Source organism: Crocodylus siamensis, chromosome 8, assembly GCF_052110815.1.
Source record: "Crocodylus siamensis isolate JL-2025a chromosome 8, ASM5211081v1, whole genome shotgun sequence".
In the NCBI taxonomy this organism is placed as follows: domain Eukaryota; kingdom Metazoa; phylum Chordata; order Crocodylia; family Crocodylidae; genus Crocodylus; species Crocodylus siamensis.
In genome coordinates this window covers 72088834-72101764 of record NC_143402.1, presented here as the reverse complement: position 1 = coordinate 72101764, position 12931 = coordinate 72088834, and the positions used below count along the sequence as shown (strand labels likewise).

Genomic DNA, 12931 nt, shown 5'->3' with positions numbered 1-12931 from the left:
TAATCAACTACTTCCACCCCTCAGTGTAGCAGGATGTTGACAGTGGCCTCAACCTCAGCTTTATCTGTGGCAAGTTAAAGGGCACTTGTGATGTTTCAGGTATTGTGTCGGGTCCTTGTGTGTGTCGGTCGTTTCCAAAGCTTTTAAGAACAGGTTAGACAAACACTCATTTCTGGTGGTTTTGACAGTGATGCTCCTGTCCTGAGCAAGGGGTTGGACTAGATAACCTGCCAAGGTCCTTTTCAGCTCTATTTTCTCATGATAGGGATCACGTCAACTGCACGGCTTAGCTACGCCTCTAACGTGCATCGAGAAGGCCCTTCGTAATGGTACGATGCGGATTCAGCCACATATCTAATGGCACGAGGAATGAATTTCACATGACCAAAGCAAAAATATTGTTATGATAGGCACCACCAGATGGCACTGCTACCCATCATCTTCTAAGGGGTTTTGGGGTTGGTTTTTTGTTTTTTTGTAAGTGTGTGAGAAAATGTTCAGTCTTTGGAAGATTGCTACAATGGTGTTAGGGTTTTTGCTCTTTTAAAATTCAAGATCAGGGGACATGTAAGAAGAGTGGCAGAGGCTCTCAATTCTTGGCGAAGCTCTCCCCCACGTCGAACTGGAGACTCCCGAAAGAATTGCCTGCACGTTGTTGGTGAGCATTTTTGTCCCTAGACTGGAGTCCAGGTGTCATTCCCGTCACATCACTCACTATTCTTTGATGAGGAGGCTGATCTGGAAGGGCCTGGATGTGCGCTACCTCTCAGGAGGAGGGAAATGGTACCATAACAAAATGCCCTACCAGATAATCACATAGGAAGGAACCTGTTTAAGAGCCGTAATGTGCTACCTCCAGCTTCCTTTCCAAAATCCCCTACAAATATTCATGTTTGTGTGAATCCTAATGAGAGAAACATGTGCTTTCCTTGCAATATCTCTTTTCCCTGTCCAAATGACCATAGTTTAAGTTGCCATAGTTACAACTGGGCTTTGGCAGACCTTTGATCATCATGATTGTGGAATATCTGCATACGAAGAACTGAAGCCGAATCTATCAATTTTAGCCCGATGATTTCAGCCTTACGTACTTAAATTGCTTGTCGCAGTTTGGAATATAACAGGCAAACCAGCAAAGAAAAACGATAGCTTCATGGCAGTTTGATTCTTCCTTTTAAACCAAGTTCCTTTGCCATTAGGCATTATTCCAGTCAGAAATCTTAGCTGAAAACCCCCCAAATAGTAATATTTCTACAGCCCACATAGAATAAGAGCATTTCAAATGCTTTCTAAAGAACGCTAAGTAGCTGCTGCAGCCTGCGAGCCATCACAGACCCATGAATGAAAGAGCACATGAGTGGCTGAGATTCGAACCCTCTCCCAGATTTAGGTTTTTTCCATTAGAAAATGTAGCAAACTTGCCTTCACACAGGATAGTGCAACTATTTTTCATTACACATCGGCACCACCTTTGCTAGAATATGCAGTGCCTTCCATTTGGATGTTGCCAGGTCCTCTCTGTTGATCCAAAACGTTTGTTAACTTTAACTGGGGTTTTTTGGGGGGGGGAGAGAGAAAGATCCTTGTAACATTTTCATGGAGTCTTGCATGAAATGCAGGGAAAACAATTAAATACGTGTGTGGAATATAAGGGGGAGGGAGGATTTGTGTGGCTGCTGGCTTTACAAGTGGGTTGCTTATTTTAAGGGTTAAAAGCAAGATAGCGCACTAAAGTGATTCCAGATGGGCCAATATTAATATCTTTCTTTGCCTGATGAATGAGAAGGTATGACCTAGTTAGGAAACTGCTAAAATTACAGGCGCCACAGAGGCTTCGGCTGGTGCCTACCGCACAGATATGTTATCCTTACCTCTGCAGCTGTAATGCTGATGAGACGCTCGGACCTGCTGAAGGAGATGTTCCAGGGCTTCAGTGTGTCCCCTGTGTCGAGGGTCTCTTCCATCGCAGTCTTTCCAGTCTGGTGAACAAAAGGACCAAGCAGAACTAAGTGTAAAGGGACAGGAAAGGGAGTTTTAAATGGTTTTCTCGCTTCTAATAGTCCTGAGCTTCAGAAGACATTTGCATGTACGCAGGCAGGCGGAAACAGCAGCTGCTTTTAAGTCTGTTGCTGCTGCTTACACGATAACCTTCCTCTGCAAACCAGGTGATAATATTAATATATAGGTAGGTACCTGTTCAAATCTGAGCAGCTCCCGGGATCTCCTGTTGTGACAGCTGGACAGTGTCTGTCAGATCTCCTATGTGGCTCCCATTACTCTGGTCAGTGCTTCTCAGTCATTAATGTGTCACCCTCCCAATGCCCCGGTGTGGTAGGGAAGCGCTTTTATCTCCCTTTTACAGTGCAGGGACGGAGGCACACAGAGGATAAATAATGTTATCACAGTCATGCAGGAAAACGATTGCAGGGAGGAGAGTTGAACCTTGCTTCCCCACAGCTGAGTCCTGTCTCTGTGGGACCATTCATACCAGTTTGGTCCATGCATGGTGGGGAACCCCTGCACTGCCACCCGTGGCACTGACTGTGCCAGGCACCGTCCTGGTAAGACAAGGAGCCACAGTTTCTCCCCCAAACACCTTCAGTCTGGGAAAAAAAAAGGCTTTGCTTGCATGCTCTCACTGGCTTCTGGCTATGTTCTCAGTCTTAATAAAACCTGCTAGCACAAGCTGCTCAAGTCTTCTCGCGCTCTCAGCCCAGATCAGCCAGGCTGCTGAGTTTGCAGCACACAGGAGATTTGCGCTTTCAAATGACATTGTTTCAGAAGTTGTTTTCACTTTTTAGAAAGCAAAAGAAATAATAAGCTCTCCCCATCTCCCCCATGAAGCACACCCGCCTGCCTCTCCTCTGTTGGCATGGGGGCACGTACAGATTCAGAGCCACCAACAGACTGTTTGCTCACTCGCTAAATATACAGGGCTTGTTTATGGGGCAAGCCCAGTCCAAGGGCCTTCCTATGCCAGCAGGTATAAAGATGCCTTTTTCTTCCTTGTATTATGCTTGCTACAGTGATAACAAGCCCCGTGCCAGGATGGTTTTAATGGCCAGGTGGTACTGCTACAGTGCTCAAGGCCTAGAAGGCCTGTCCCTCAGGGTATGTACTGTGGTGGGTGTCAACAGCAGCACAGCATCTGTCCTACACTGAGAGGTCAATTATCAGCATGGTCCACTGAGGGCAAGCTATGCAGGGATGGATGAGGAGCGCAGCGCGGATTAGCTGGACAAACCATACCAAGCTTGGCACATCTGCCGGCCAAGGACTGCCAGAGCACAGCAGTCTTCTGTGTATCCCGCTTCTCCTTTTATTCCCCCAGAACGAGAATAAGGACCTTCACTCCTGAGTGTCTGGGTGGATGGGGCGGGGTGCATTGTGTCCCGCACTCATTGAGCCTCCATGCAAGAGGGACCTCCAGTTGGGAGGACTCACTGAATCTATGGCTGCTCAGTGCCAGCGGGGGATTCAGGATTGGGCCCTGGATCTATAAACCTGCTAGCCATTGGTGATGTGTAGGGCATGCACACAGGTGCATGTGCACCCCCTGAGACTGGCCGCGCAGCCCCTGGAGGCGCCAGCCCCAAAACCAGAAGTGCACCTCCAGTTTCACCGCTGGCTCGGCAATCGGCTGCTGGGGGACCCTCCCCGCGCTGGCGATCTGGTGCCCCCCCAGACTCGGGAGGCACCAGTCGCCCATGCTGCTAATATATTCTTCTAGCCATCATTATAAATGGTTTTATGGCACGTGAAGTGGTTTAAATGCAAGTGACAGCTGAGGGCCAAATTCTGCTCATTTATACCTGAGCAGTCCTGGAGTTGCACAGCTCTTGCCAAGAGCAGAGTCTGTGAGTTACTTTTATAACCCAAAGTGAAGGCAGCCGCCCTGGACGAGGCTTTTCCCGCAGGAATAAGTTCTGCAGACAGCAGATGCCCAGTAACAGAGCAAATAGCCTGTGGCATTTCAAGCTGAAGTTCTGATGTTAATGCTGCCTAAAAAAAGAATTTAAATTCAGGCTGTAAGGGTCTTGCTCACTGAAAAGCTTAAGTATGTGTCACTAAGGATACTTAATGAAAATACCGCAGACTTGCCAGCTATACGCAGCGATCTGGACTTGCTTAATGCTACCATGCTCACTGATGAAGAAAACATACATATATGGCCATGATGAAATACTGCTCTTTGCCACACAGAGACCCAGCATAAATTCCCATGTGTGCACAGCTGCTACTGTTCTCGCATGCCTCACTGCAAAGGCTTGGCTTGCCTCATAAAAGTAGCCCTGCTATCACTTGCTGCATATGTCCCAAATGCTGTTGTGGCCCTCATGTCATAGATGGCACAGCCTGGGAGGAGACAGGCAAACATGGCCCGAATGTCACGGGGCTCTTCCAGGGGACAGAGTGGCATTAGCTTTATGGGTGTCTGAACTGCAGAGCGCAATGCCACGCAGATATATCCGAGTTGGGTCTGTACAGTCAAGGCCGGGGACCAGAGCTTGACAGCCGGGTTAGCGCAGAGTTTCCCCCGAGCTCCCAAACACAGCTTCTTAGGGCATCACACTAAAGCGACCAGACTGCTTTCAGGACCCGAGCCAGGTCATTCAGACCTACACACCTGACCCTTAGTGGGAGCTGCAAGGGAGAACAGTGGAAGTCTGCTTCTATCAGTCTTATACCAGCTCCTGTACTATGAGCAGAGAGAGGTAGTTAGCCATGCAAGTCTGAAGTCAGAGAGGGTAGAGATGCAGCTTGTGGATTCACTAAATCAGAGATGCATATACTTCCACGAGCCCAAGCGCACATCCTCAGATGTTGCCGTCAGTCCTGTACTACACACACTGTTTCCTGGGCCTCCAGGACACCTATACTCAGCCGGAGGCTGCAGCAGAGGCTGTAGGATTCTGGTTAAATCTGGCTGAACATTTGGAAAAGGCTGAAGAGCGAATATGAAGACAGTGGCATTCTCCAAAGAGCAGGACAATGCAATGTCTGCAATACTTCAATCTCATAACAGGTTGCAACCTGCCTTGCCTAGGACTCCCTGATCTGCAGGGTGTGTTTTCCACTGACTGACACCAAACTCCTGTAAAACAGATAGTTTCTTCCTTAGGGTGTCAAGGACTTCTGAGATGCCGGGGGCCAAACTGTATACAATTATAGCTGTGCAAATCCAGAGCACCTCCAAGCAGGGGAGTGTCAGTTAGAGTAGGATTTTATCCTTGTACACTCAAACAGAAGATTTAATTAGAGGAACCCTGGATCCACTCTGGGTTAAGCCACAACAAAATTTGGTCCACAATTAGAAAACAGGACTTCATCAGGATGAGGACGCCAACCCCCGACTCACTGTAACACTCTTGGCTACCTTGATTTTCTCACATTAGCATTCAAGCTTATTAAATTGTTACATTAGCTCAATAAAAGCAAGTGCTAATGCAATAAAGTAAAAAAAACTTTACTGCGCTAACCAATACAAGGGAAGCTGCAACGTGCCTAGCCAAGTCAACAGCAAAGACTTAGCCAGGAAGAGTTACTAACAATAGGATGCCATTGTGATAGGTTAAAACGTTGTAAAAATAAAATTGTATCCCAGATGGGATGCCACAAAACACGTCATGGCCTTTGAAAAGGAAGGAAGGTTTCAGCCTTGTTTGGAAAATTCTAGCTACTATTTCAGGGCTTGATCCTGCAAACCTGGAGGTGCGTGAGTATTTTACTTCCCATCAGCTTCAGCGGGACTTGACACCTGTTCTCACCTTAGGATCTGGCCCACAACGCTTATATTTCAGTGCAATGCACTGTGTATAATTGCCTGCGATATCACTGCTTTCCAGTTTGCAGTTCAGAGTATGATCTTACACTATCAAGACTTATGAGGCAGGGCTGAAAGCACCAGGGGTATTTAGTCTGGAGAAGAGAAGACAGAGGGGGAATTGATAATCGTCTTCAAATACATGAAGGGCAATTACAAAGAAGATGGAGATGGACTTTTCTTCGTAGCTGTGTGGGAAAGGACTAGGAGCAACAGCCTCAAGCTTTGGCAGGAGAAATTTTGGTTGGAGATTATGGAAAACTTTCTGAATACCAGGGTGGTCAAGCATTGAAACAGGCTAGAGAAATTGGGGAATCTCCATCCTTGGACGTTTTCAAGAACAGGCTGGACAGACAATCAGCTTTAATGGTTTAGTCAGGGATGATCTTGCCTCATGCCAGGGGCTAGATGACATGGTGAAGTCCCTTCCAGCCCTGCTTTCCTACGAGTATACCATGTTCCACAGGAGAGACGCCTATGGAAAGGCAGTGAAGTAAAATTCCTTCCTTGTGTGCTTAAGTGCTTGCAGGATCAGACCCTTGGTAGACAATACAGTGACAAAACATCGGAAAAATGGTTGGAGTGGAGACAGCATAAGGACATTAAAAAGATTTGTATGTGTGTATATACACGTGGAATACACACACACACACACAAACCTGAAGAGCTCGAAGGATTACCGCAGTTCAAAGTTATGATGGATTTGGACAATGAGCCTACATCAGACAATTTGGAGGAAGCCATTAAATTGATTCCTGGGAACAAGGCATCTGGCAACGACTGTTTGCCCGCTAAAACGTACAAACACGCCAACAACAAATTACTTGGACAGCTCCATGATGTTTTGTTATTCTGCTTTGCTGGAAAGAGGAAGCAGTACCGCAAGATTTCGGAGATGAACAGTCTGTACAATTACACAAAAACAAAGGGGATAGAAGTGACTGTGACAGCTCTAGAGGTATTTTCCTGTTCAGCAAGGCTGGAAAAATTGTTACTCGCATCATGCTCCTAGGCTACAATCTCTAGGTGAAAGTCTCTATCCCGAAAGTCAAGGTGGCCTTCACTCAGGATGCTCCACCATTGATGTGATATATCAGTCAACAGCTGCAAGAGAAGGCCTTCAATAGAGTCAACAGACAGGGCTTTTTTCTGTTCCAGAGAAACTGGGTTGTCCCCCCACAAAATGTATAAACTTGCTCATTACATCAAGGTATGAAGGCAAATGTAGATTATGATAATAAAGAATTAAACACCTCTGACATCGAAACAACAGGGTGAAACGTGTGCATTTTAGCCTCCATACTTTTCTTAACATTTACTTTTCATTACTGTTTCTTCATGCATTCAAAGACAGCAATGATAGCATTTATCTTTGAACCAGACTAGACGGAGGCTTCAACATCTCAAGGTTTAGCATGAAAACCAAGGTGAAAGAACCGGTCCTGAGAAAATTCCCGTTTTCAGATGATGTGTTCTTGGTTGTCCAAAGTGAATCTTCCTAGCAAAATGTCTTGGGCATATTATCTGAATCATGCAAGAATTTCAGGATGGCAATTAGTCTCAAGAAGACTATGATTATGTACCAAGGGGTGGAAGAACCAGTGCCTGACATTACTCTGGAGGAGAAATCTCTTGTCATTGACAGTTTTTGCTACTTGGAGTCTACAATCAGCAGGAATCTGGACCTGCAGACTGAGCTGACTAACAGAAATGGAAAAGCAGCTAAGAATTTTGTGCATGGAATAACAGAAAACTATCAGCTAAGGTGAAGATGCAAATCTATGAGAATTGGGCTGTCATCCCTGCTTTATGGTTCAGAAATGTGGACTACATATGGTAGGCCTATCACGATACTGAACAGCTTCCACATGAGGTGTCTGCATAAGATCCTGAAAATAAAGTGGGAAAGAAGAATACCAAATACCAAAGTGCTGGAGTGCACAGGACTGGCACGTGTAGAAAACTGTATCAAGAAGAGAAGGTTGTGATGGATTGGCCATGTCAGGGAAATGGGAGAAGACCGTATCCCCAAGAATATTTTGCATAGTGAGATTCAAGATGGCTCTAGAAAGTCGGGTTGCCCTCTATGGTGGTACCACGATGCATGAAAAAATTCTATGAAGTTGCTCGACATCAATGTAGAAAGTTGGGAGGAGTGTGCAGAATCCTGCCCAATCTGGTGGGAACATCTGGCACTGGGTGCAGCTCAACATGAAGTGGCTTTGATCCAGAGGATGGAAGCAGAGCAAGAAAGAAGAAAGCAGCATCCTGTAAACTCTGGACTCCAACTCAGACAACGTATGGATCTGTGAAATCTGTAACAAGCTGTGTCGCTCTTGAATTGGCCTTGTCAGCCACAAATGGATTCATCAGGCATCTGACTAGACCTCTTACGTGTACACCATGATCCAGAGGATTGACAGTTGCCTACCATATATCTACACACACGCGCACAGATATAATATGCAACAAGCAAAGAAAATTCCAATACACACACACACACACACACACACTCTCTCTCTCTCTCTGTGTATATACACACGCACACTCTGTGTGTGTACGTGTGTGTATTTGTTTGTGGGCCTGAACTTATATTTCATTTACTGCATTCCCACCTGGCTTCCCCACCTGGCCCTTGGTCCTGGACGAGTGGATGTTTACAACCTCACTTTTAAAAGGGACAGATTCTGAGAAAGCAGCAGTTAGGAATCAAATACAGTGGATGTAACAGCTCATAACCTACTGGACGGAGAAGCGGAGGCAGGAGTAGTGGCTTGCGACAGACCCCATCCTTTCATGTTGTAGGCAGAGACTTGGACATAATACCTTTGGCCCTGCAAATGAACAAAAATGGAAACAAAATGCATTAAACCTTAAATATTAATTTCTTTGCACTTTGCTTCTCTAACATGCCATACCTATCTTAACTGATATGGCCTTAAATTAATGACTTGAGAAATTCCTTCTGCTCAGTTTTATATCCTTATGCATCTGTGTGGATTGGCTCATGCTAGGAGAGCTTTCCTGGGGCAGGAATAGCACTGAGACGGGTTCAGTTCTCTCGGCGGATTGAAGGGATTCAACCCCTGCATCCTTGCCTGCCTGCCATGGGAAGATCCCAGCCTCCAGGCTACAGGATACTCCCTCCCTCTGTGCTGAAGCTGCCCAGAAGAGCATGTCAGATTCAGGGGCATGGAAAGACAGTGAGCAAGGAGGAGCACAACTCTGCAGCAAAGTGCGTAGGCCGCGCTGTGTGCAGGAGGGAATTCAGGGTTTCAGTCTCTGATCTCACGATTATTTCCACCATTTACCCACTGCCTTGGCAGGAACCACAAACAGTGACAGGAGCAGGGACCGAAGCTCTCTCCTCCACGAGATTTCAAAGAAAGCGGAGGTAAGCCAGCGTGAGCCCTATTAAAAACCCTGCCGTTCCTGTAAAGATATTGCATCCGCATACCTGTGCGGAGCTAAAGGTATAACAAAGTTCTGCCCTCACATGCGTTCTTGGAAGTGACTGCACATTTAGCTGATTTGTATTTTAGTAAAGCTGCTTTATACTGCTGGTAAGAATGAAAAGGTAGAAGATGCGAGCGAGAGCCCACCAGCCTGGAAAAATAACGGGCTTCAAATCAAAGCTCTCTCCAGACCGAACGACTCAATAAAACAATCTCTTCTCAAACTGGTGCTGGAAGTTTTCATGTTGTGCCCATCCCTGAACTCCCAGACAAACCTATTTAAGAATTTTAACCTTAGGGCACAGTCAGATATCCGTACCAACCTATGCTTCAGGCCAATGGCCAAGGTTTTTTGACCCAAATCTCTAATTCAACACCCAGTTCAGTCAATGGAAAGACTCCTATAAACTTTTGTGAACTTTGGATTGGGCCCTTAAAGAAGGCTTCCAGCACAAATATTTGTGCAACTTCTGAATGAGGCCAGCATTTGTGAACCAAAATTTGCTTCTACAAATGGTCTAAAAACCCTGGCAGAACAGGGTTATAGACACATGGCTGAAGTTAGACTCGGTAAAAATCCATGCGAATATTCATGAAAAGTTTTCTCCATCACTAACCCCGTTCTTATCCGCACAAACATACACATCCTCTCTTTAAAAAGAAAAAGACGGCAGTCAGCAACCGTGTTCCTGGATGAGGTGGAGGAGATAGACTTGTTATTTTAACCATCAGACATGGAGTCAGGACTGGATCACTCAGGAGCCTTTGATCTGCACTGAGATTATCCTGTGATCCAGAGAGCAGGGGCTTTCAGTCCAATCTTTTCTGATCTCCCCATAACATGACAACTTACAAAACAGTTCATGCTGTTTGTCTATTCCTCTGTGACTCCCAGATTATGGATACCAGACATATTATGCTTAATGACGGGCAGTTGTTGCCAGAGGAATGGTACTCTGCTGTTATTGCCAAGAGGTCTGGACACAAATGTCAGGGCCCTTATATCACCGGGGGAGTTAAAGATCTAAATTAATGATTTGGCCTTTACCGTTCTGAGGCCTGTGATGATGCACCTCAAAGACTGAAGATTATCCATGATAATTTCCCCGGCCAAAGGAGAAAAGTCTTCAGAGCAGCTCCATTCCACTAGAAAATAAATAGCCAAAGAAAAGCAAATCAGATTTCAGGGAAAGAAAATTGAGGCATTTTATCACCGTGGAAATTAAGTAGCTGCCTTTTCTCCCACCATTTACCGATTAACTCCTCCATGTGGCTAGAGCAAGACCATATGATGATTCACAGTGTTTTGTAATGGTGCTCAATTGTGTGTGTGTGTGTGTCTGTCTGTGCGTGTGTGAAAAAATAGCTCAAAAGCTTTTCATAAAAGTATGTTTAAAAATGCTTTGGCATGCAAGTTACAGTCATTTAAGCAATTTCCTTTTAAAGAAAAAACAGCAGCAGGAAAGAGAGCTTGTGTGGAGAACTGAAAGCCCAAGTAACCCAACCTATACATCCAAATGGACAGAAAGCCTCCGGCTGTGCTGCTAAAGCCACACGGGTGGACCCTTGGGCCTGCATAGAGCCCCCATGGCTATCAAGGCAATGCCATAGGGGTCAGTGGCATAAGGAGGGTGGCGTGAACAGGGCAACCACTTCATCTGCAAAAAAAGAGTGGCAGCTGCTTAATTACAATTGCGATCGTGGCGGTAACCAGAAGTCGCTGCTGCTTCTGGGCCCCAGGACCTCGGCTGCATCCTTGTACTGCCGAGAGCGGGGCAGAGATCTGTACGTCTGACTGCAGCGGACTCTGATTCTGTACTCTGCACCAGATCATAGGAAAGTAGGGCTGAAGGGACCTTGCAAAGACATCTAGTCCAGCCCCCTACTCAAGGCAGGATTTCTGTGGCATAATGACAGAAGTCGCACAGACCCACAAGACAGGACATTCATTACGGAGGGAGAAAAAAAAAAAAAAAATCAAGCAGCGTTGCATTAAACTGTCCTTTGCAATCAGACAGATCCATCCTTTAGATGTAAGGATGTGGCTGCCCTTCCTGAAGTACTCGCAAGCAGAAGAGCTGGCAAGATCAGCCCCACTGCCATTAACATTTCCCCTTTTACGCCTTGCGTAAGTGAATAGGAGCACAAAAATACTTTAAGTTAGAGACGGGCAGATCTAGGAATTCAGTTTTCAAATGAGCACAAGTGAATGGTGAATTGTGACTGCTGACAGGGAAACAGCCTATTTTTCTTAAGTGATATGCTAGGAATGGCGAATTCCCTGGTTGTAGCATAGGGCCAGTTACTACAGCAGACTCACGTTTCTGGGATTTAATAGCTTGTCTGTTCACAACCCGTCTGGCTCCACGTGGTGGACAAGCCGTCGGCCTGGATGTCTAGTTCAACAAGTCGTTGTGGAGATCGCAGGTTACAGACCAAATTCTCCTCTCGGTTATGCTCATGTAAACATGGACGAATGGCATAGACGGTCCGCATTTACATAATGGATTTGGCCCAGAGATTTCTTTCATTTTAGATCCTCAAAATTTCCCGCAGCGGCTATCGTTTTCACATGTGTAATTGTCAAGAGCTTCAGCTTTTGAAACCAAAGCACTAACTAAAGATGTATTTGATTTCAGAGCATGAAATTTTCACACATCTCAATGGCAAAGTCGGCTGTGCCCTTTTGGCATTTAGGGAAAAAAGGAACATTTCTCACAATATTTTCTGCTCAGCAGACACAGCGGTGGGTTTCCACAGTACTTCTGCAGGGTTACCAGAACAACAAAGGGCTTGCGTGTCTTTTCTGCCCTCTGCATGGCTTTCCCCCTTCTTTCTGACTGCACCTTGTAGTCTCACATATTGCACAAGTATGTCCTGAAACACTTTAACATTCGCCACTAAGAAAAGCATATTGGTTTTGTCTATTGCCCCTTTTAGATATAATTTCCTAGTGTTTCAGGGGATTTTAACTACCTAAATACTGCTGCCTTTAACAGCAGTCACAGGGCTATCTCTATCCACCACTATGAAAATTTAAAGGTTATTATTGCAGCATGTTGTGAAGTTTTTGCTGAGGATTTAATTACAGCAGGGCCTGCGAGTGCCACTGTAACTTGACGGCCTGTCAGAGTTTCCATTGTAAACCTTGATTTTTTCAGGGTTTTATAACTCGGCTGTATTAAATCACTTCGGACTGACACTTGCTCTGCATCACGCTGCTAGTTCGGGCATGTTTCTCCTTTCTCTTCAACTGGAGAAGCCCTTCCTCAGCTGTTGAACGGCTAGCAAACAGATGTGCGGTCACTTCAGGCCCAGATATATTGACAGAGTGATGTAAAAAGGGTTTGGCATAAATGAGTCCTGCATCTTTTGCACGTGTGTGTCCATCAGTGAGCATGCCGGGGCCCATTCTTGAGTGGGACCTTTGCAAGAAAATGCCAGCACTGTAGTAAAGCCAAAGACAGTTTCAACAGAATTTCAGATGCTGCCAGAAACACTCTTCATATGTGGCAAAAATATCCCATGAGCTTTAAAAATATATATATTTTACCCTACAGATGGAGTTGAGTGGTTTTGCATGATTTTTATTTCAAAATTTCAATGCAAAAAGGTCATTAGAACTATCTAACATTTTCAAAATGGTGAGTTT

At 45.5% G+C, this 12931-nt stretch overlaps 1 protein-coding gene across 1 annotated transcript in view; it reads right to left on the bottom strand.

The window, feature by feature from the left end:
* Positions 1-12931, bottom strand: part of ANKFN1 (ankyrin repeat and fibronectin type III domain containing 1) — a 95407-nt gene that overhangs the window by 37595 nt on the left and 44881 nt on the right. Inside the window, exons 6-8 of the mRNA XM_090059687.1 lie at positions 10328-10425; positions 8568-8658; positions 1872-1979 (exon numbers count right to left, since the gene is read on the bottom strand). Coding sequence (XP_089915813.1) covers positions 1872-1979; positions 8568-8658; positions 10328-10425 — 297 coding nt within the window. The remainder of the gene's footprint in view (positions 1-1871; positions 1980-8567; positions 8659-10327; positions 10426-12931) is intronic.